General features: G+C 38.6%; 3 protein-coding genes across 8 annotated transcripts; 2 read left to right on the top strand and 1 right to left on the bottom strand.

Annotated features, from left to right (window-relative positions):
• Window positions 1-5345: 5345 nt before the first annotated feature.
• Window positions 5346-6128, top strand: LOC121996837 (photosystem I reaction center subunit IV, chloroplastic-like). Its single transcript, XM_042550966.1, has 3 exons — window positions 5346-5669; window positions 5750-5815; window positions 5892-6128. Exons 1-3 carry the CDS (start codon window positions 5397-5399, stop codon window positions 5991-5993), a joined length of 441 nt encoding a protein of 146 aa, XP_042406900.1. The 5' UTR covers window positions 5346-5396; the 3' UTR covers window positions 5994-6128.
• Window positions 6129-6368: 240 nt separating this feature from the next.
• LOC121996835 (probable serine incorporator) lies at window positions 6369-13618 on the top strand. Of its 5 annotated transcripts, none has more exons than XR_006116164.1 (13): window positions 6369-6654; window positions 7200-7419; window positions 7802-7878; window positions 8082-8241; window positions 8506-8530; window positions 10476-10565; window positions 10708-10879; window positions 11077-11150; window positions 11823-11889; window positions 12102-12173; window positions 12302-12407; window positions 12513-12586; window positions 13183-13247. XR_006116164.1 is itself a non-coding variant. In XM_042550959.1 (13 exons), exons 2-13 carry the CDS (start codon window positions 7200-7202, stop codon window positions 13266-13268), a joined length of 1251 nt encoding a protein of 416 aa, XP_042406893.1. In that variant the 5' UTR covers window positions 6371-6654; the 3' UTR covers window positions 13269-13618. The 5 variants fall into 5 exon arrangements, 4 of the variants coding, with proteins under 4 accessions (XP_042406896.1, XP_042406897.1, XP_042406893.1 ...); XM_042550959.1 differs by having other exon boundaries at window positions 6371-6654; window positions 12274-12407; window positions 13183-13618; XM_042550961.1 differs by lacking the exon at window positions 7200-7419 and having other exon boundaries at window positions 6371-6654; window positions 12274-12407; window positions 13183-13618.
• On the bottom strand, window positions 7798-18506 carry LOC121996836 (cilia- and flagella-associated protein 20-like). Of its 2 annotated transcripts, XM_042550965.1 has the most exons (7): window positions 18227-18506; window positions 16741-16816; window positions 16617-16648; window positions 15328-15569; window positions 14890-15126; window positions 14734-14796; window positions 7798-7888 (listed from the first exon to the last, which is right to left on the bottom strand). In XM_042550965.1, the coding sequence occupies exons 2-6, from the start codon at window positions 16791-16793 to the stop codon at window positions 14782-14784; spliced, it is 579 nt and encodes a 192-aa protein (XP_042406899.1). In that variant the 5' UTR covers window positions 16794-16816; window positions 18227-18506; the 3' UTR covers window positions 7798-7888; window positions 14734-14781. The 2 variants fall into 2 exon arrangements, with proteins under 2 accessions (XP_042406899.1, XP_042406898.1); XM_042550964.1 differs by lacking the exon at window positions 7798-7888 and having other exon boundaries at window positions 14523-14796.
• Between the last annotated feature and the right edge of the window lie 1068 nt (window positions 18507-19574).

Raw genomic sequence — 19574 nt, 5'->3', positions numbered from 1 at the left:
GTGCTCCCAATCGATCGAATTCATCCCCAATCGATTGTCACGTCAACACCACTCCATCACAGTCGTCCATCACCTACATCCTGCGCAACGGTCGAATCCCAATCGATCGACCAATTGATTGGGACAGTCTGAATTGATCGGTGGATCAATTCACACGCTTTCTGTGTTCTCGCGACCGTGCGAGAACTTCCTTGCCCAATCGACCGGCTGATCGATTGGCAGCTCCCAATTTATCACCCGATCGATTGGGAAGGCCTCTGTGCTCGCGAATTATGGTCTCAAACGATCGACCAATCGATTTGGTCATTCCTTCCTTCGCAACACACTCTAATCGATCGACTGATCGATTGGACCCTAGTTCAATCGATCGCCCGATCGATTGACTAGCCTGGACTTGACTCAAACTCAAGTCCAAAATCTCCAACCCAACTCCTGGTCAACCGTGACTTGTTGGGTCTCCATACCTGGCATTTGGCCACACCCCACCAACCTCGAACTAGCCTTCTAGCCTCCTCCATCAGCCTTGCATCCCTCGGATATCTCCCCATCCTTCACACTTTGCCTTCAAGAGTTTCCTTCGGCCTCATCCTAGTTATCGAGTTCTCCTTGCCAGGTCACACTAGAACTTAACTTGCCAAGACCACATGCTTGGACTTACAACCTTTGCCAAGATCACACTTGGACTTTCCAATTGCCTGTCTCCTCACCAGGACTTTCTCCGTTGCCAAGGTCACACTTGGACTTTCCAACTGTCTGGCTCCTCACTAGGACTTTCCAATTGCCTAGCTCCTAACCAGGGCTTTCTCCTGCCTAACTCATCACTAGGACTTTCTCCTTTGCCTGGCTCCTCACCAGGGCATTCTCCTGCCTAGCTCCTCACTAGGACTTTCTCCTTTGCCTGGCTCCTCACCAGGACTTTCTCCTGTCTAGATCCTCACTAAGACTTTCCAAATGCCTAACATCCAATTAGGACTTTTCCAGTCAAGTATCCTGTCAACCTTGACCTACTTGACTTGTATTCTCATCAACCTGGTCAACCCTTTGACCATCTCCATAACCGGATGATTGCTCCAACAATCTCCTTATATTGTCAAATATCAAAACTCAAATCCTGACTCAAGTTTAACTCAACTCAAGTTTAGTCAAACTGGTCAAACTTGACCTAAGGGAAATTGCCCCAACAGTTCCTACGACTGAAAGAGCAAATATAATAGAAAAACTAATTTGTTGGCTGGCTGAGGATCTAACTCGACCCCTCGACTCTCGATTACCCATGAAGTGAGGGGGGATATAATATAATAAAAAACCAATGCATGTACTGCCTGAGGATATGGAGAATAAGGGTATGGTCAGAACCCGTAAGCTTTGAACGCCTCGATTGACCGAGAATAATGCCTAAGCAATCCCATGTTTCCTTCTGCACTGTGGCGGCCATATGTTCGTTGATATCCTTTAGGATCATGGTGATGACAAAGAGTTTTCTGACGTCATCCATCTTCATGTTCCAGATTAGGCAAAGATGTTCCCATAGATGGTGTCAAATTTTATCCCATCTAGAAGCTGAGAAGGGTGGACCGCCAGTGATGTGGCTGGAATATTGACCAAGTCGCCATGACTCGGAGGGAGGAGTGATGATGAGCTATCTTCTATATTGACTAAGTCACTAGACCCCCAAAAAATAGAAGGACCGAAGGTGTCCGACGCTCAAGTCAGCCTCCGATGATAGAAAATAAAAGTATTGTAATGAAGAATATAAAGATTGAATGTAAAGTATACCAGACCCGCAAGAGTAGACCGGAAGCAGCATAGAGCCGAAGGTGATGGCATGAAGCTAGAGAATGGCACAGAGCCGAAGGCGATGGCATGAAGCCGGAGGGTGGGCTAAAGCCAGAGGATGGTACGGAGCTGAAATATGACAATGACACATAGGCCGTAATAGCGGCATGTAGGCTGGAATATGACAACAACATATAGACTTGAACAGAATAGTGGCTCGTAAGCCGGAATACCACCATGGCTCACAGGTCGGAACACCATATCAACTCGAAGGCCGAATGGCTACAATGCTAGAACACAACAATGACATGAAAGTCGGATGACTTGAAGGTCGGAATACAACAGGAGGGTACAAGGTAATGGTGACCTAGAGGCAGGATCAGCATTGGAATCGTATGACAGTGTTAATCGCTGATAGTGGATGTTGACTGGTTGGATCGAAAGGCAAGAGCACCAGAAGGTCGGATCTAGCGGTAAGGATGCTTAGGAGCGACACTGCTGACTGGGGGATGCTCTCCGAGGGCTACGGAGCCGCGTCGATGGTTGTGGCCAACGAGGGATAAGGCAAGCGGCCGAGGCAACTAGGGAGGTGGCGCGTAGGGTCAGATAGCAATGAGGAGAGGGGAGGCGACACTCTAGACGGAGATCAATGGTGCGAAAGGAGGGGATGACATTAATTGGCAATGGTGCCAAAGGACTGGCCAGCGAAGGGTTGTGCCCTTGGCGCTGGAGAGGGTCGGCAGCGGCCGCTAGCGGGAGGCAGCGCTGGATGCCACTGGAGGGTGGTCATCGACTGGAGCGGGGAGGTTTGCGATGACGCTCACGGGTGAGTGAAGTAAACTGTCTGTAGTGGCAACGAGAGCAGGTGGAGGCTACAACCTCATGAGGAAGAAGGGGTGGCTTATAAGCCCCCTGGCAACATGGTTGTGAGAGAGAAGAAGAAAGTGTAGGATCGTTACGTATGTGAGAGAGGGAGAGGGGTTGAATTACGTAGTTTTAAAAATTTATCTTTTTCTTTTGAAATCAAAGTAAGTACACAACAAAAAAGACGTACACAGCAGAAAAGACGAAAAGAAATAAAGAAGAAAACACAAACACAAGTGATTTTACTTGGTTTGGAGCCATCGACGACTCCTACTCCAAAACTCAGGTCCTTCAGGTCTATCGATGAGTAATTGACTAAATCCTCTTCCGGAACCGCCGGTAGAGTGAACGAATTCAAAGAACGAAATATGAAAGTATAATAGTCCTACACTTTCTTTTTGCAAATATGTAAAGTAAGTACAAATTTAAAACTAGTTACCAACACTTGAAGTTGTAGAGTCTGAATGGGCTCGTGTATCGGTGTCGGTCTGCCAGCAGTGGTCGGATGTCTTCGGAGCAGTTGCGCAGCTAGAAAGCATAGTTGAAGCAGCAAAAGAGTCGTTGAAACTCGTAAATAAATTGTGTTTAAGCTACAGGTCGAACCCACCTTTTATAGCCCCATCCGGGTGCCTGGGTTCCTCCCTAGGTGCCTGGAGTGTTCTGACGTGGCATGTTCTCGTCAAAACTTCATCTGAGAAGTTTATCCATGTCCGGGTGCCCAAACCACCTCCGGGCGCTTGGACTGTTGACATGGGTCGGCCAGTTCGGGTGCCTGGAGCAACTCCGAGTGCCTGGACCACCCGGGTGCTTGCGGTGCCGCCCAATTGCTGCTTTAATGACTCGGACCTGGGCGCCTACAGCAACCCCGGGCGCTTGGACATTCGAGCGCCTGGAAAAGCTCTGGGAGCCTAGAGCACTTTTTCTAGTCTTTTTGTAGCTTTAGCTTCCTGCAAAACACGTTAGTCTAAACAATAAAAATTACCTTACAAAACAAAGTTAGCACATTAAAAAATGATCAATTTATAACTTAGATCCGGTTTGTCCAAGACCAATATTTAGTCAATGTCTAAGTTTAGGAATATAAAAAGGATCTAAACTAGACCTGCACCTAAAGTCTCTAATTGGAACTCGTCCTCACTAGAACACTCTCTTCCAGTGATTTACCTTACTTATCATGCAGAATATCTTAACTCTCTTATGATCCACTAAGTCTTCCTGTCAGTTGTCAGCTCCCCAGACACAATTGAACTTCGGCCAGCTGTCAGGTCCCACGGACCCAGCTGAACTTCTCGTCAGATATCAAGTCACTCCTTAACCTATCTAGACTTCTATGCCAACTATCAGGTCCTCCAAGCCTAGTTAGATTTCAGCCTGGTATCTGACTCGTCAAGTTCTGCACACTTGATAGAAAGGTTAGATAACACATCACCTAACTTTAACCATTTGACATTCATCAAAACTTAGATTTGACCATTGGTGTCTATTGCACTACTAGAAAGAGGGAGCGCCGCATAAGATAGAGACCGCAAGAGAGGAGATCGGCAAGAGACCCTCTTTTCTCTAGTCCAAGCCACAACCTAAAGGGGGATTTATAGTGAATTGACCAAACTACTCTTCCCTCCTTCTCCCTAATCCTTCTAGGGCCCACCTATATATATAATTATTACCCTACACACTCATTTGATGAGTAACGCATGGGTGACTTAGAGTCATTCTGGGCACCCCGAGTGGCCAAAATCAACTCGGGTGTATAGGACATATATATATGTATGTGTGTGTGTGACTGGAAGTGATTCGGACACTCCAAAGTGAATGCACTCGGGGTGCTCAGATCACTTCCGGATAGAGCTGTCAGACGGGTTGACCCGTCGCGAGGCGAGCTGACCATTTGATGAGGCAGAGTGGGTCAACCCGTCATCTTAACAGGTTGGAAAATTTCCAACCCAACCCAACTTAAGACGGGTTGCAAGTTTGGCAGACGACCAACTCGCGGGTCCACAAAAAAATAAATAAAATAAAATAAAAGTCTACAGTGACTTGGGTTGGCCCACAGGTTGCTCATTCAGTTAAGAAAAAATAATCATTAAGTAAAATAAATTTAACACCTATTACTTAGGAAAAATGCAAGTTAAGAAAGCTTACCATTAAGATTATAAATCAATCTAATAATCCTAATTACATCAATGTATTGTAAAAGAGTAGCCATTATATTCTTAGCTCTGATTAATATGAGAGAAGCGCTAAGTGATCTCAACGACTATTCAAGATATATATAAGTGATTATTTTAGTATTTTCTCAACCCATGGATCAATCTAAGCTTATCGACCCATGTGAGTCGTGAGTCCAGGCGGATTGACCACCTCGATGTATTTTTAAATAGATTAATAAAATTTCAACCCAATTAATTTAAATTTTTTAACAGGATAAACCAACCCAATGAATCGAATTTAAACTGACATTTCTACTTTTGAACAACCATGATCCATATATGTATATATATTCATTAGAGATTTTTTCTAGCGAAATTTCTCCGTCCCATGGCGATCCAATCAATTTAGCATAACAGAATCCAGATGGAGTTTGACTTATCCCTTCAAAAGAGGCAAATCAGGACGTGTCAAGCCCCCATTGGACGCGTTAGATCCTTCGACGCATCGCTGCAGATAACGCTGCCAGGAATTGAGAGGTCTTCAGCGGCTCCTCCTCGTGTTATCTCACCACACTTCACTGTCTCCTTGGCCGACACTTGTTCCTAATGGCGAGCTCCACCGGCTTCAGCTTGGCGTCCGCCGCCTCAAGATTCGCGCCCGCCTCCGGTCTCCCCTCCGCCGGCAACTCACCCTTCCGCACCCTCACCTTCTCCAAGCCCAGCAGGAAGCTGGTGGTCCGAGCTGAGGATGAGTCGGCGCCGCCGCCGCCGCCGCCGCCGCCGCCTCCTCCTCCTCCGGCCGAAGGCGAAGCTCCCAAAGCTGCCGCCAAGCAGCCGCCGCCGCCGCCTCCACCAATTGGCCCCAAAAGAGGCACAGAGGTATCATACAACATGCAATCGTTTAAAAGCACTCGATCGTTTCGGCTCTCTGTTCCTCGCTAATCACTTGGTAATTTCAGGTGAAGATACTCCGGAAAGAATCCTACTGGTACAAGGGAGTTGGATCAGTAGTGACCGTGGACCAGGTACGTAGATGACTAATAGTTGTTGTTTCTTTTTTTCACCGTGGCAGAAATTTAATTAATACCAGTTCATGTTCAGGATCCCAAGACTCGCTACCCTGTCGTGGTTCGGTTCACCAAGGTTAACTACGCAGGCGTCTCCACCAACAACTACGCTTTGGATGAGATTCAAGAACTGTGATCACTGTTTGATTAATTCTTGATGTATTTTGTAATCAGTGAACAGAATCATCAGTTGGTATCAAGTTTGTATGATATATATTATAACTTTATGCTAATTCCCAAGTTTGTGCCAGTAAAAGTATTCATTTTTCAATGTTTTTCTAAAGCTGGAGAACAAACGGCTCAGTCAATTGCAGAAGTAATTCCCACGACTAGAGAACTTAGCGAATTCTACAAGTTTTACGAATACTTTTAAGTAGCTCCAAATATGAGAATGGAAGGGAGGTCAGAGTTTAGGTGCGATTCCGAACACTAATTTCACATAAAATATTTAGAATGTCGATGACTAAATTGAGATATTTAGAATTCTCGAGACGTAAAAGTAAAATTTGTCCTTCCTCTGGGGAAAGGCCAAAAAAGAAAAGGTTGAGGTTTCTTTGGGGCAACAGCGGAAGCGAATTTTTAAGAGCAGGAGCCGCACAGCGGTCGCCTGTATCCGCCGCAGAACGCAATGGCTCATTTTTCTCTGGAGGTAGCGGCGACCGCCTGATCGAGCAAGTTAATGCACAAATCCACGGAAGAGGAATTCCTTTATGTGCACTAGTAGGGCTATTTAAGGGCCTTCTTCGCGGAGATGGAGAGGAAAAGTGCACTTTTCAGCTCCGGATTGGCACCTTCAGGTTCTCTATTGCGCTTCACATTCTTTGTATAAGTGCGAAAGTTGGCCAAAAATTTTCTTTTCTTTTCTTCTACTTTTCATGGATTAAAGATCAGTAATGTGTTTCTTGCATCTTCATGGATGACTAGATGTCCTGATCAGTTTTCCATCCGTTGCCATCAGTTGAATTTGATTGTCCCAAATTAAACTTAGTATGCTCTTGGATAAAAAGTTTTATGCATATGCAACATACTTCATTGTTTCTTTCTTCTCCAAGAAATTAATGTTTGACATCCCTACATCCCAATTCCTTAAATACTGTCTACTAAATTGTGTCAGAAATGAATGGATCCACATTGCCTGTTCTTGAGTTCCAATTTTCTCAGGTTTAATTCTTGAGTTCATCATCACTTTAGTTGTCCACTTTTGCAAACTGAAAGCTCACTGAGACTTTGAGGTCCCTATGATAGCTTATTAGCAAGTTATGTGGCACTCAGGTTTTCTAAACCGATTCTCAAATCAATGCATTTTTAACTTACAATAAATCTTCCTCCTTTGTGTTCTCAGATGGAATCTGTTGGAAATATTGTAGAGGAAATTGACAGAAGTTGTGGAGATGAGCAAAGGCTAGAGGGCCCAAGTATAAATCAAAAGAGTGATATGTATTCGACTAAAAGGAAGCAATCTTTGGAAGCTCGATATGTTTATGGGTGTATATTCTTGATAACAAACATATTGGCTTGGTTATTTCGTGACTATGGCCATAAACTTCCCCATCGCTTACTTTGTAAGTTGCAAATGGTTCGTCATAAGTTTATCAACCAATTTGGGGCTCTTTTCCATAACATCAGTATTATCTTAGAACAATTCTTACTTTGTCCCTACTAAATAGCTAGTAGGGATTACAACTTCGATTGAATGCAGAACCTTAAATTCAGAAGGCGCATATTAAAAATAATAATCCAACTATGCAAGACTTATAGCAAAGAATACATAATTTAAACTTCTTAGCAATCTAGCTGATACTTGACCAAATCGATGGAACATTCTATTTAACAAGGGTTCTCTCATCAAATTTGTGATGTAACTAAAGAGAACTTAAAGGTAATAATCACTCTTATGCTTGTAGTCATGCCCTTGCATATGATCTATACTTTTTATATGTGCAGCTAAAAGGGTATGTGGAGCTGAAGGAAAAAACTGTGTTGATGCTGGAGGAGTTCTTCGATTGAGCTTGGGATGTTTTGTATCCTTCCCTGTCAAAATACAACAATTCCATAATTCTTCAAGAAATACACCAAAAAATGAATTATTGATATTGGTATTGATTTCTTTGTAGTTAACAAATATGAGATTTCTATACATGTGTGTGTATTAAAAAAAACTGATTCTATCGCAAACTTTGGTGACATATTACGGTGATTAATCTTATCATGTTTAAAAAATCAGATATTTTTCTCATTCATGGGTGTCACTACTTGGGGTGTTCACAAGTTGCAAGAAGTTCGGAATCAATGGCATTCTAGTTGGTGGGCATCAAAATGTTTGATTTATCTTTTGTCAATAATGGGCCCGTTCATCATCTCAGAAAACATTATCCAATTATATGGTAATGCAAATTAGGTATTGAACATTTTATACTTGGTGTGAATTTTACTCCAATCCATGTAGCAAGAGCTTAGCTAACTTAGTTAAGTCATTAAGTTTTCTTTCTTCTTCCATTCTAATAAGCTATAGTAGATAGATGATCCATTGAAAGCATTTTGACAGTATGAATATATCTGGAATGTATGCTTTCATTTCTTTGCAAATTGTTGGAAGAGTAGATGAATGAGGGAAACAAGATGAAGTGATTATACTTGTTATTTTGCAGGTGAAATTGCTCGTATTGGCGCAGGGTAATATTCTAATTCTTTAAATACAGTCTTCATACAATTAAGATCTCTTAATGGCAAACCTTTTGTTTGTGCAATATTAAACATGTCTTCCTATTGCAATTCTCCTTTGTCTATTTTTTGTTTTATTGATGTTGTAATTGTATTAATTCATTTGAAAGTTGATTATCCTCTCTAGTCCACAATCTAAAGGTGATAAATATATTCCATTCCTATGGAATTATAGTAGCACATTTTCCCTTACAAATCGAACATATATTTTTGGTTTCTTATCTTACAAATAGGAAATAAATGCCAAATTGGTCCTGAGACAAAATAAGAAAGGTTGAGCTAGTAGTCATATGATTGGGCTATTAGGAAGCAACACTGAAGGGGAGTCTTGGCGCAATGGTAAAGTTGTTGTCATATGATCAAAAGGTTACGGGTTCGAATCCTGGAAACAGCCTCTTGTAAAAAAAAACAGGGTAAGACTGCGTACAATGGGTCCTTCCTCGGGACCCTGCATGACGGGAGCTTCGTGCACCGGGCTGCCTTTTTTTTTATTAGGAAGCAACACCTTGGTATAATTAAATGTATTATGTAGATATGAAGGCTCGATAAATGTGTGAAGTTACTAAAAAGGAGGAAAAAGAAAAAGACACCTCAAATTATACAAATCATCAAAAGGATATTTTTTAAAAAATAAAAAATAAAAAGGGTGCCCATTAGAAATTTTATTCCCAAAATACTCCTTATCCAATAGTGTTATAGCGGTTACCAGTAGCTGCTACAACATGTAGAAGCTATTAGGTAGCTGCTACAACGTGATTTAGGGTTTAAGATTTAACTACAACTATTTTAAAGTGATTTTGATGAAATTTAAAAAAATTTGACCAAGCTAATAAAGAGAATTTTGATATAATAGTGATGTGTGTAATAATTTTGATTAAAATGAATAGTCGATTTTCACGCTATAGCAGCTATGAATAGCTATTACATAGCTGTAGTTAAACTCAAAACTCTAAAATCTTGAACTGTAAATCTTAAATTCTGAATACTATTATATCAAAATACTCTTTACAACTTGCTTAAAATCATTTAAATTGCATCAAAATTACTCTAAATTAATCAAAATTATTTTAAAGTAGTTGTAATAGTTACTTAGTAGCTTCTACACATCATAACAGCTAACATTGGAAGTAAATAACAACATTATAGCACTTACTTAGTAACTTTTACACATTATAATAGCTATCAGTAGCTGTTATAACACCGTTGGATAAGGGGTATTTCAAGAATAAAATGTTGGATGGAGCGTGCTTTTTTTTTTAACTCCAAAAATTGATAGGAGAGAAAATAATTTGAGATAGTATAAACATATTCAAGGATACCCAAAAGATTTTAGTTAAAAGTGTTGACTGAACTAGCGTGGAAGATTTCAAGGTAAATTACTTAATATATTTCAATATTGTTATTCGTATAGCCTTTAAAAGCTCAATGAAGGGATAAAATTCACTTGATCCCAAATAGTGGGGACAAATACCGTTTGATGATGATCATATGAATATATGATTACGAACGACCGATATCATCATTATAATTTTTTGCTTTATTTTTAATCCTTACAAATATGTGAGAATTATCACACTCAAAAGTATTAAGAAGGGTGAGAGCACATTTCCTGGATGTTATGGAGACATCTGAGAGAGTTGTGCAACAAAAATCTCATGTTGTTTTCTTGGACTTGCGTCGATATTTGATTAAAATGAATATGAGAGTTATGCAATACAAATCTCATCTGAGAGTAGTTGATTAAAATGACTATTTGATGATCTTGGTGTTTCTGTGGAGTTCTTTTTAAACCGCAGTGCTTATAATGTGACACTGGTGCTTATTCACATTCACTTTTTTCATGAGAGATATTTTGTCACCTCTTGAAAGCATTTCTCCTCAATGCGTGAATGTACAGGATATTTCTTCTTTTACAACTCATTAGTATGATTCACTTCCTTTCATGGTGTGACAGTCAGTGGATATCAGATTTGCAGCCAAACAAATGGTATGTGGTTTTTTAAGAAAAGGATATTAATGCATTCATGTTATATGCATTCTATTACAGTAAGTGTTTCATTCTTTCTGATGTTTGGATGTTCTGCATTAGATTGATCACATTTTCTTTTTCTTGTTGTATTCTTTTTCAGTGGCTTGTTTGGACTGTTCTTGTCCACTGTCTTCTACACTGCTTCATTCTTTGGAATAATTATGATGTACTATGTGTATGCACTGGACTCAACTTGTATTATCAACATATTCATCATCACATGGACAACTGCATTGGTTACAGTTATAATGATCGTATCGCTTCATTCTAAGGTATGCTCTACTAGACTACTGTAAATTCCTGTTTTACCTATGCCACTGGCTACTTAACACTAAAAAGAAAAAATTTCTGCATTTTGATTCAAGATGTGCAACTACTGTATATAATGTACTATCTATCTATTTTGTTTCCTCTTCGTATAATTCCTCTTCAACCAATGTGACTTGATTCTTTTTGGATTATTTAATAGGTTAATGCAGGGCTTTTATCTTCTGCAATCATGGGTTCATACATTGTTTTCCTTTGCTGGTCTGCAATTCATAGGTATAGTACGATAAAAATTCTATCAACTTGTTTGTAATTTTGTAGAATGTGTAAATTAGGTTCTTGTCGAGTTTTATAAAAGGTAACTTTGTGCTTGAGCATAATTAAACCAGATAATTACATAACTCCAATTTGGAGGGGTGATTAGTAGATGTTTAATAAAAGCTATCTTCACCGTTTGAGCAATTCGATTGCCATAGTGTTAAAGTTGATTGATCAATTCCCTACAATCTCGTTGTGACCCAATTCCGTCGCTGTGCACCAAATCTATCTTCAATGGCAAACCATGAACTAGCACTCCTATAGTGTACCTTATGAACATGAGTTATTGTTTTCCAATGGTTGACTCTTGTAGGTTCCAAACTATCTTTATTACTAGGAGATATTTTGTTAGTAAGGGGATCCTCAATGTGTTAATATTGTAGAACAATATTTCAAAAATCTCTTATCTCATGGGTATGATGCCTGTTCATCAAGTTTCGATCAGCTTTGGGTGCTTTGTTTGTTTGTTTGTGTCAAGTTCAGAGCAATGTGGATGCTTGTAGATCAAGTTTGGTATGAATCAGGTTCATGGCTATTTACCTGATTTTCTTGAGTCTTCTGCTGCACCCGACTCAATAGTACTGATTTCATTTGCAAGATAACCGCAATTGTATTGCATGTTTCTTGCAGTGAACCTGCTATGGAGAAATGTAACAAAAGAAAGAGAACGGACAGAGATGACATGACGACTATACTTGTAAGATTTACTATCACTACTTGTATCGTTTTATCTTAACATGCGACTGCAGTTACCAGATTTTGCTGGCTTAAAAAAAGCACCTCACTAGTATTGTCTTGTTTTGTAATTTGCCAATATGTCACCCAGTCATCATCTAGTTCTCTTAGCATGAAGTAATGAAGAAGAAGCATCTTGATTGAGAATGTTAACTTCTGGTGCTTTTGATCTAGAGTTTCTTTATTGCTATTGGTGCAATCGTAATGGCAACCTTTTCAACTGGGACAGATTCAAACTCTTTTCAGGTAAACAACAATTACATTTTAATTGTATGCACTTCTATATTCTTGGAAGTGAAAATTGTAATGTATGATTACAGCCACAGTTATTGTTTCTTACCTACAGTTAAAAAAAAATGAGGTTCAATCTGCAGATGATGCACCTTATAACTATGCAACATTCCACTTCATATTCTCAATGGGATCTATGTACTTTGCAATGTTGTTCATTAACTGGCAACTAAACCAACCAACCAAAAAGTAAGGCTCATTCACATCCTTTTCAGTTTGTTTACAACTTGGGCACTCAAAGGGTAATCTATATTGTCTCTATTAGCACTTAAATTGGTTCCATGACTTCACCAGATGGAGCATTGACGTTGGCTGGGTTAGTACATGGATTAAAATTGCCAATGAATGTCTTGCTGCCAGCATATACTGTAAGTGACATAGTCCTCATTTGTCATTTTCATGTACAAGAAAGTTTAGAATCAAGTCTCCAAATTTAACCAAAAATATAAGCTTCAAGACATGTAATGCTGAAAATTTAGGAACTATATGACAAGTGTTATGATTCTTCAAGTTGATGCATCTTCACAGCAAAAATCCACTTTTACTCTTGTTATTAGGCAAATCCTATGAGTGTTGGGAACATCATGAATATGCTACTGCTTATTTAGATTTTTCAGAAACTTGCTCAAAGCGAAACATATATGCATCCCCTAATCTAAATTCTTCATCAAGACCAAGCAGCCTTCCAAAACTTCCGAGCACATAGACTCACATGAGAATCTGGTACCGTTACAAATTAAATTGAAACTGGCATTCATGTACCTATAATGTATTGTTCAGCAAAAAACTCATCTAACTAATCTTTATTCACCACAACCTCCAATTACAATAACACGTTCTGCAACTTCACAGCTTCTTGTTGTTCCCACTAGTTTTTTCTTTCTTGTTATTGGATAATCCACAATAGTCTGAAGTTCTATTTCTATCTTTCTGTAACCGAGTTTTATTTCGGTTGTGATCACAGTGTGGAAACTGATGTACCCTCTCATTATGAAGGGAACAGCCATAAGTCATGAAGAATTTGTGCAGAATGCAAACAATTCAGTATGATGTGCAACTTCCTGTGCAATAAGCCAATTTGATGACTTGTGTAAGCCATGGTGAAGGGATAGGGATTGGTCCAAGGGTTACACAAAGCAATCTAATTCATTAAAAAATATTTGATGAATTGTGTGACACGCCAGGTGATAAGAGTAACTCAATTTGAACTTTCTCGATATTTGAAAATTATAAATGCACCCTGAAAGAAGCCTTGCTGAGAAAAAGAAATGGCGTGATATTACTTGAGTCTCAAGACAAACTCATTAATTGGATGTAATCTATATGATTTTGATTTTGATTTTTTTGGAATACATACTTTAATAATGAATTTTAAATGATGTCCTTGTAGTTTATGATGAGTCGTTGAATCGCATTTATAAATAATGATTGATTCTATGTTGTCGCTGTTCAAGTGCTTAGGCGGTATTTTGGGGAAATGAAATATTTTATAAATTGAGATTCGGGAAGGTGGTGAAGGAATAATTCTTATATTTGATTTAAAAATCTATTAAAAGTACTAATTTCCATAGAATTACTCGTCTTTCATTGCTGTTTTTTATACCAGTTCAATAAACATCCAAACATTCTTACTTTATCTGACCAAATTAATAAAAAGGTTTAGCAAGTCAAGCGAGACAAATACGTCGAAGAAGCCAATAAGTTAAACTGGTCAAGCTAATAGACTGACTGAACTGATTGAACTAACGAACCAACAAAGCCAACTAGACCAACAGAATCAATCGAGTTGATGGATTAAGCTAGACGAATTCATTGGGTGAGTAGGCTAGGTAGACCAGATTGAGATGTCCAAGCAAATTGGCATGAGAATCGGAGATGGGATATGCGAGTAAATTGAAATAAATAGGGCATGGAAGCAAAGCAGTTTACATGGGCTGAATGTTCCCAAAAAAAGCTGAGCAACGTAGAGAACCGAGCAAACTTACGAGCAATCCAACCAGAAGGGTTCCGGCAAGGTGAGCGGACTAAGCAGGTTGAGGAAGTCAAGGTAAACTAGCCTAGCAAATTGAATATATCAATCAAGTTGATGAAATACTATATATAAAAATACTTCAATATGGTATACATATCTCTTTGCTGAATCCATCTTAGTTATCTGATTTCCTCCTAATTCTATTACAGGAACCAAACTCACCATAGAAGTTTAAGCTGTTTTTTTTTGTGAGTTAACATCACAAACAAATAGTAAACAAGAGGACACAGGCTATTGTCACCAATTACGCGGACAATTGATAGAGATGACAGTTGAAAACATTATAACAGCAGAACTAAACTGAAATTAACCCTTACGTGGAAAAAACAACCCATATCGTTGGTAAAACAGTAGTAAATTCAACATAATGTGCTACTTCAAGGCAACAGACAGTAATAAATGACTATATCAAGATTTAGGAAAATTGGCTTAATGACACAGTCAACTAAATAAAACTAGATTCACAGACGTAAAAAGTGGCACCTTGGTAGATAATACATATGAGTTTTTTTCTTCTTATGATGCTCCTCGTTAGGTGTTGTGCTTCTGCAATTAGCAACAGATGCACAGTCGGAGACATGAATAATAAAAGCAATGAGCAAGCAGTGTGCTTGGAGGTGAAGGTTAGGATGTGCTTACTTGCATTGGGAGATACAACTTCAGCTCGGGTGGAAGCTCTTCCTCTGAGTAGAGTCGGTCAGAGAAATAAATTCTTCTGAGACGGCAGTTTGCATGGACCTGCACTCTCAGAGTCTCCACATAATTAGTGCCATATGCCCTTCTCGTTAAATCGGTAAGGTTTAGTTGAATGTTGTTCCATCCATCTTCCAGTGAAATAGGCATGGTGCAGATAAATGGCTTCACTCGGGTAACAGACTGCAAGCAGAGTAAATATACATGAATATCTTATTTCTTTCTAAGAAAAATTCTGTCACCACAGCTTCATTCCATCGGTGGTTATATAATTTTTTTTGTCTCTTCCTCCTTTTATATTAACATTATCCAATTATTACAATTATCATATTTTATAGGAAAATAAATGAGTAAAAGAACAGGGAAAAAAAGAAAACTACACACCTGAAAATTTGAAGCTCTGAAACGGCGACGAACATTCTTATCATCCAAAATCTGTATCTCAAAAGAGAAATACTTTTTTAAATTCTTTACGATCATGACCAGAAAAGATAACTTGATGCCAAGAGTCGCGTTAGGATCAGCTGGGCATGTAATATAAGTTGACTGCACATTTGAGCCAATTATTTCAAGAACATTTGATTGGATATCTTCATCCTGTAGTCGTCTCACCTGTCCATTGACAACTGCAAAAAAATTCTCAGATTTCAATTAGCTTAGTCACTACTAAAAACCCAAAATTGTCTAATAAATTATATTCATACAATACGCCGACTCCTTAAGACTCAAATCTTGATTATCCCATCCGTAGGATGTGAGGTTTTAATAAAAAGCATTCATTCCTGTGAACATGATGCACTAACTTTGAGGCACTCAATTTGCTAAAGAAGAGATATCTGTCATGTTTCAAATGGAGAAGGGAAAGCATTGTTGTATGAATTTAAGTTCTAGCCATAACAAAAAAAATAATAAAAAACACACAAGTGAAGGGTAGCATAGAGTGTTTGTGAAAGAAGCCAAAAGCCAGGCATTAAGAGGGAATTGAAAAGAAATTAGTATGGACTTCCTATACTAAGTTACTAACAATTAAGGTATTCAGTTTTGATACTAACAGATTAAAGTATTAGATATCTTTGCAAGTCTTTCAAATCTGAACAGTGAGGGAGAGCATTTGGTTGAAAGTATGCAAGTCTAGGTGACAGGATGGCTCATGAATTCACGGTGCCCAATCAGAAAGAAAACAGGACTTCTCGTGCTCTTGGTTTGAGGGGAGGGCATGGGCAAGGTGTTGATTATAGCCTCCCCCTCCCTCATGGTACCAAAATCTCTCATTTCTTCCTTTGCTCGTGATGTTGATCACTTCCTCTTCAAATCAAATTCAATGATTTCTTCCTCTAGATTTATCGTATCCTCTTTTGCAAACTAGAAATCCACCTGCTTGTCTCCATCTACCCAGGATTTTAAAAAGATGTCTGGACTGCACATGTGGCTGCCAAGCCAGAGATGGAAGGAGACAAGCAGATGGACTTCTACATATAACATAGCAGCCACATATGACAATATTGATCTTGCATATGTGGCAGCTATGTAAACTTGAGATTCAATGCATTGAAAATAAACTTAAACCTGAAATATCTAGTAAAGATATAACTGACATACAGTTTCTTTTGCATCACATAGATTTCACAAGCATCATTGTTATCCCTTCACTACAAAGAGAAAAACGTCTTTACCTTCTTTGTCCCATATCTGCAGAGGTTTGGTCCTGTTTAAAGATTCATAGATAGTAACTTCATGTCAGCCAACTTGCAACTAAATATTATAGAAAGGGATTTAAAAAAATAAAAGTAAAATTACCCAAGGCTGTAGAGAATGGATAAGAAACCAGACTGGAATGTGTTCTTGAACATATTGAGGATGGAGTGAATGTCAACTAGAAAACAATTACCAAAGAACGATATCATTAAAAATTTAAATATTAAGTTTAATAGTCACAAAAAAATCATCATAATGAGAGCAGATTGTTGCTACAAAGAATTTAAGTTTCGAGATATTGCCTATTTATTATTTCTGTTAAGACTTTTCATAGTCCGTGAAGAATATTGTTTGGTTCAGAGGAAACAGGAACTTAACATTACAGTAACATCACTGACAATTTTCTTTCACATGTTCACAACTTTTTCTAGAAACATATAAGACAACAAAACTTAAATCAAACAACATTACCAAAAAGCATGACCAGTTTAAACAAAAACAAATTAGATTCTGAATAGCCAAATCTCAAACTTCCTAAAAAGAAACAAGAAAGATGAAGCAAGTTCAATCAGGCATTACTTGTTCAATCATAAGAGCATAAGATGCAGTAAAATCCAAAATCATAATATCTTCTTGATTTCTTTCCCTAAATCTAAAGCCATATACACTTTTATATTTCCCAGAAACTCACTCTCCTTATATGTTCATCAAAATTCCTAAAAGTATAATTTTTTCAATCATAAGCATGTAAGCATGAGCTCATAATTTCATAAAGTTTTTTTCTGAAAATCTCTTCTTATTTTATGTTTAAATCCTCACTGAGGACTTACAAAATTTAGTATCTTATTTCCTAAATTTAACTTTATTATTACAATTTTATCTCAAACTCTCTCAACTTCAACAACTCTATCCTTGAATCTTTTTTTACATCTACGATAATTTTTATATTTCTTTTAAATATACCATATTCAAAGCTTGTCTTACTTATTTCCCTATTCTTTTCTCTAACCTATTTTTTCCTACAAGTATATTGTTTTTATTCTTCTCCAAACAATCACAACTATAAATTCTAGTATTTTTTTTAGTAGAGGTGTTCCTATTTCTCAAGATGCTAACTTAATCTTGTAATCACAAACTAACTTCTTTACCCGAAGTGGTTCACAACAATGTCAGAACCTCTAGCCCATGTAAGCAATGATGTGTCGATGGGTCGCAGCAACCTTCTAGCCCACTCTTTACATATTGCGGTACATGGATTGTGGAGGCTAATACCATAATGAGTGACAACCTAAGATCTTAACACTATTTTTCATTAATTGTCGAGGTCTAACGCAACCCCCCTCACCTCCAGACATGGGATCGACAATGTTCATTCTATATGTCAATGAAAAATTCTGAACTAATAAAAATCTGCCGAAAACTTTTGTATCTCGCATAGAAGAGTGAAAACGAGCCATCAAACTTATATCTAAATACTAAATAGTCGATAGATAAAAGCAACCCTAAAGAGGAGCTGCTCTGTTCAGCGTAAATAAGAATGAAATCATAAAACTACCGCCGAATTTTTAAAGAGCAGGAAACAGCTTACGTTTGCAAACAGCACGGATTACTAGGCAAAGAGGTCCAAATTCTCCGTTGCTTCCCCAATTCCTTCACCTGGGTGATGCGCAACCGAGACCGGCGGAGGAGAAGAACAGGATGATGCGGCGTGGCTACGGAAGAGGCGCTCGTCTATATTCACTGAAACCTTGTGGCAAGGGAGGGCGCCGGCGCCGTCTTAGTTTTCGAGGTGGAGGCCGGAGCGGAGGGCACCAGCGGCGGCTGTCGATCGAAAGGGGCACGAACGAAAACGCAGGAAAGTAACCGGTTCGACCCAAAATCGGTTTGTTTAAACGGTCGGCTTGTTTTTTTTTTTTTTTAACTTAAGACCGGTTCAAATAGGTTTTTTCTTTGGTTTTAGCCTGGTTCGTTCGATTCAAGTTTGGTTCCTTGGGCCAGATATTTTTTGTATTTGAGTTTTATTTAAATTTGATTACATAAGGAGCCAATGCACATTTGTGGCGCACGGTCGAGTGTTTGTTCATTCTATATACAGGCCAATTCAATGTCATCGTGAATGTGATACTCAATTGGAAACAATATTATTCTACAACCTTTGTGACAACTTAACCACCACCTCAATTCTTCGTTATCCTCTATGATCACGTTTGAATATTCCTCCCCCGAAGTTTTACAAGCACGTACGAGCTAAGAGAATCGTCGCAAACAGTTCGAAAGGACAACAAAAACACAAGCAATTCAAATGGATCCATCGCATTTGCTTCGGCTTGCACGCATGAGCCAGCCTCCTTTTCTCTTGCTAGCTCGTTCGTTCTCAGTCAAGCATATGATTGTATCATCAATGCACAGGCGCATGGATCGGAAATAAAGTGATTGAAGTTGAGAGAACGGTCGATGGTTACTTATCTGCAAACATCCCCTTCAGTTGTTAGGGATGCAACATCATGAATCGCCATCTAATTATGAGAATTAGTACACCACATGTGACCTTTTTAGCCTAGTTTTGGATCTTTGTACGCCCAGGGCTAGTGACCATTCATACCTTTTTACATGATCATTGGCAGCCTACTGGTCTATGTTATGATACGTCCCGATCATATATAACTTGCATCATGGCAATGAAAGCAGGACTTGATGGATTTTCTTTCATCAATTTATTTAACCATATATTTTAGAAACAATTTTTTTTTGTAAAATATAGAATAAAACTGTGTATAATGGATATTTCCTTATAATCCTGTATAACGAGGGCTTCTTACAGCAAACTATTTTTTTTTATATACAATATTGTTGGAATATCCCGCATACTCAATTTTTATATTTATGAGATCGTATAGTCGTTTTCTATTATGCCCTTGCTTTATGATGCATCGATT

This window comes from Zingiber officinale, chromosome 6A (assembly GCF_018446385.1).
Source record: "Zingiber officinale cultivar Zhangliang chromosome 6A, Zo_v1.1, whole genome shotgun sequence".
In the NCBI taxonomy this organism is placed as follows: Eukaryota; Viridiplantae; Streptophyta; class Magnoliopsida; order Zingiberales; family Zingiberaceae; genus Zingiber; species Zingiber officinale.
Note: the sequence above shows the minus strand (reverse complement) of the source record. Positions and strands in the feature narration are given on the sequence as shown.

Excerpts from the sequence above, each read along its gene's own strand:
- LOC121996835 (XM_042550959.1), top strand. The coding sequence starts at position 7,200 with ATGGAATCTGTTGGAAATATTGTAGAGGAAATTGACAGAAGTTGTGGA. Across the intron at positions 10,566-10,707 it reads GATTTGCAGCCAAACAAATG|TGGCTTGTTTGGACTGTTCT; the intron begins GTATGTGGTTTT and ends ATTCTTTTTCAG. Across the intron at positions 10,880-11,076 it reads TCGTATCGCTTCATTCTAAG|GTTAATGCAGGGCTTTTATC; the intron begins GTATGCTCTACT and ends ATTATTTAATAG.
- LOC121996837 (XM_042550966.1), top strand. The coding sequence starts at position 5,397 with ATGGCGAGCTCCACCGGCTTCAGCTTGGCGTCCGCCGCCTCAAGATTC. Across the intron at positions 5,670-5,749 it reads GCCCCAAAAGAGGCACAGAG|GTGAAGATACTCCGGAAAGA; the intron begins GTATCATACAAC and ends TGGTAATTTCAG. Across the intron at positions 5,816-5,891 it reads CAGTAGTGACCGTGGACCAG|GATCCCAAGACTCGCTACCC; the intron begins GTACGTAGATGA and ends GTTCATGTTCAG.
- LOC121996836 (XM_042550965.1), bottom strand. The coding sequence starts at position 16,793 with ATGTTCAAGAACACATTCCAGTCTGGTTTCTTATCCATTCTCTACAGC. Across the intron at positions 15,570-16,616 it reads GCAGATATGGGACAAAGAAG|TTGTCAATGGACAGGTGAGA; the intron begins GTAAAGACGTTT and ends ATTTTTTTGCAG. Across the intron at positions 15,127-15,327 it reads TCAGAGCTTCAAATTTTCAG|TCTGTTACCCGAGTGAAGCC; the intron begins GTGTGTAGTTTT and ends CTCTGCTTGCAG.